Consider the following 766-nt stretch of genomic DNA (forward strand, 5'->3'; position numbering starts at 1 on the left):
GCCGTTTAACGGTCGTCGCGCTCCATCAGCGGCGCGGCCGAGGCGGGCCCGCGCTGCGCGCTGATTGGCTGCCGGTCCCCCCCGCCCGGCGGGCGGCAGAGGCTGCGGGCGGCGCCGCCGCCGCCTCGAAGTTTTGCCGGCGGGTGGAGCCGGTGGCGTTGCCGCTGCCCCCGTCCCCTAGCGGGGCTGCTCCCGGCTCTGCGCCTACTCTGCCGCCGGTTCTCCGCGCCGGGTCCGCTCCGCTGACTTCGCTCCCCACCCCGGTAGAGCGGCGGTGCGGGCATGGCGGGGCGCGGGTGGCGGAGCCGTAGCTGAGGGGTCTTGAGTGTGAAGGAGGGCACCATGCCGTCCCTGAACATCACCCCGGAGCAGTTCACGCAGCTCCTGCGGGACAACAACGTGACGCGGGAGCAGTTCATCGCCCTCTACGGGCTACAGCCGCTGGTATACATCCCGGAGCTTCCGGGGCGCACCAAGGTAGCCTTCGTCCTCATCTGCGTGCTCATCTTCGCCCTGGCGCTCTTTGGCAACTGCCTGGTGCTCTACGTGGTGACCCGCAGCAAAGCCATGAGGACTGTCACCAATATCTTCATCTGCTCCCTGGCGCTCAGCGACCTCCTCATCGCCTTCTTCTGCGTCCCCTTCACCATGCTGCAGAACATCTCCTCCAACTGGCTCGGCGGTGGGTGCCGGGGCGGGCAGTCCCGGGCCGGTAACGGGCTCGGCGGGCCCTGGAGGGAGGTGGGGAGGGGGCGGGCGGTGAGGC

The 766-nt window shown here is 70.4% G+C and overlaps 1 protein-coding gene across 2 annotated transcripts in view; it reads left to right on the forward strand.

Moving 5' to 3' along the window:
- Nucleotides 1-233: 233 nt before the first annotated feature.
- QRFPR (pyroglutamylated RFamide peptide receptor) overlaps nt 234-766 on the forward strand; it is a 20086-nt gene continuing 19553 nt past the window's right edge. The window contains exon 1 of one of the 2 annotated variants that reach the window (XM_014949801.1): nt 234-682. In XM_014949801.1, coding sequence (XP_014805287.1) covers nt 343-682 — 340 coding nt within the window. In that variant the 5' untranslated portion in view covers nt 234-342. The remainder of the gene's footprint in view (nt 683-766) is intronic. The other variant, XM_014949802.1, reaches the window with a different exon arrangement.

Source organism: Calidris pugnax, unplaced genomic scaffold (genome assembly GCF_001431845.1).
Source record: "Calidris pugnax isolate Ruff unplaced genomic scaffold, ASM143184v1 scaffold42, whole genome shotgun sequence".
In the NCBI taxonomy this organism is placed as follows: domain Eukaryota; kingdom Metazoa; phylum Chordata; class Aves; order Charadriiformes; family Scolopacidae; genus Calidris; species Calidris pugnax.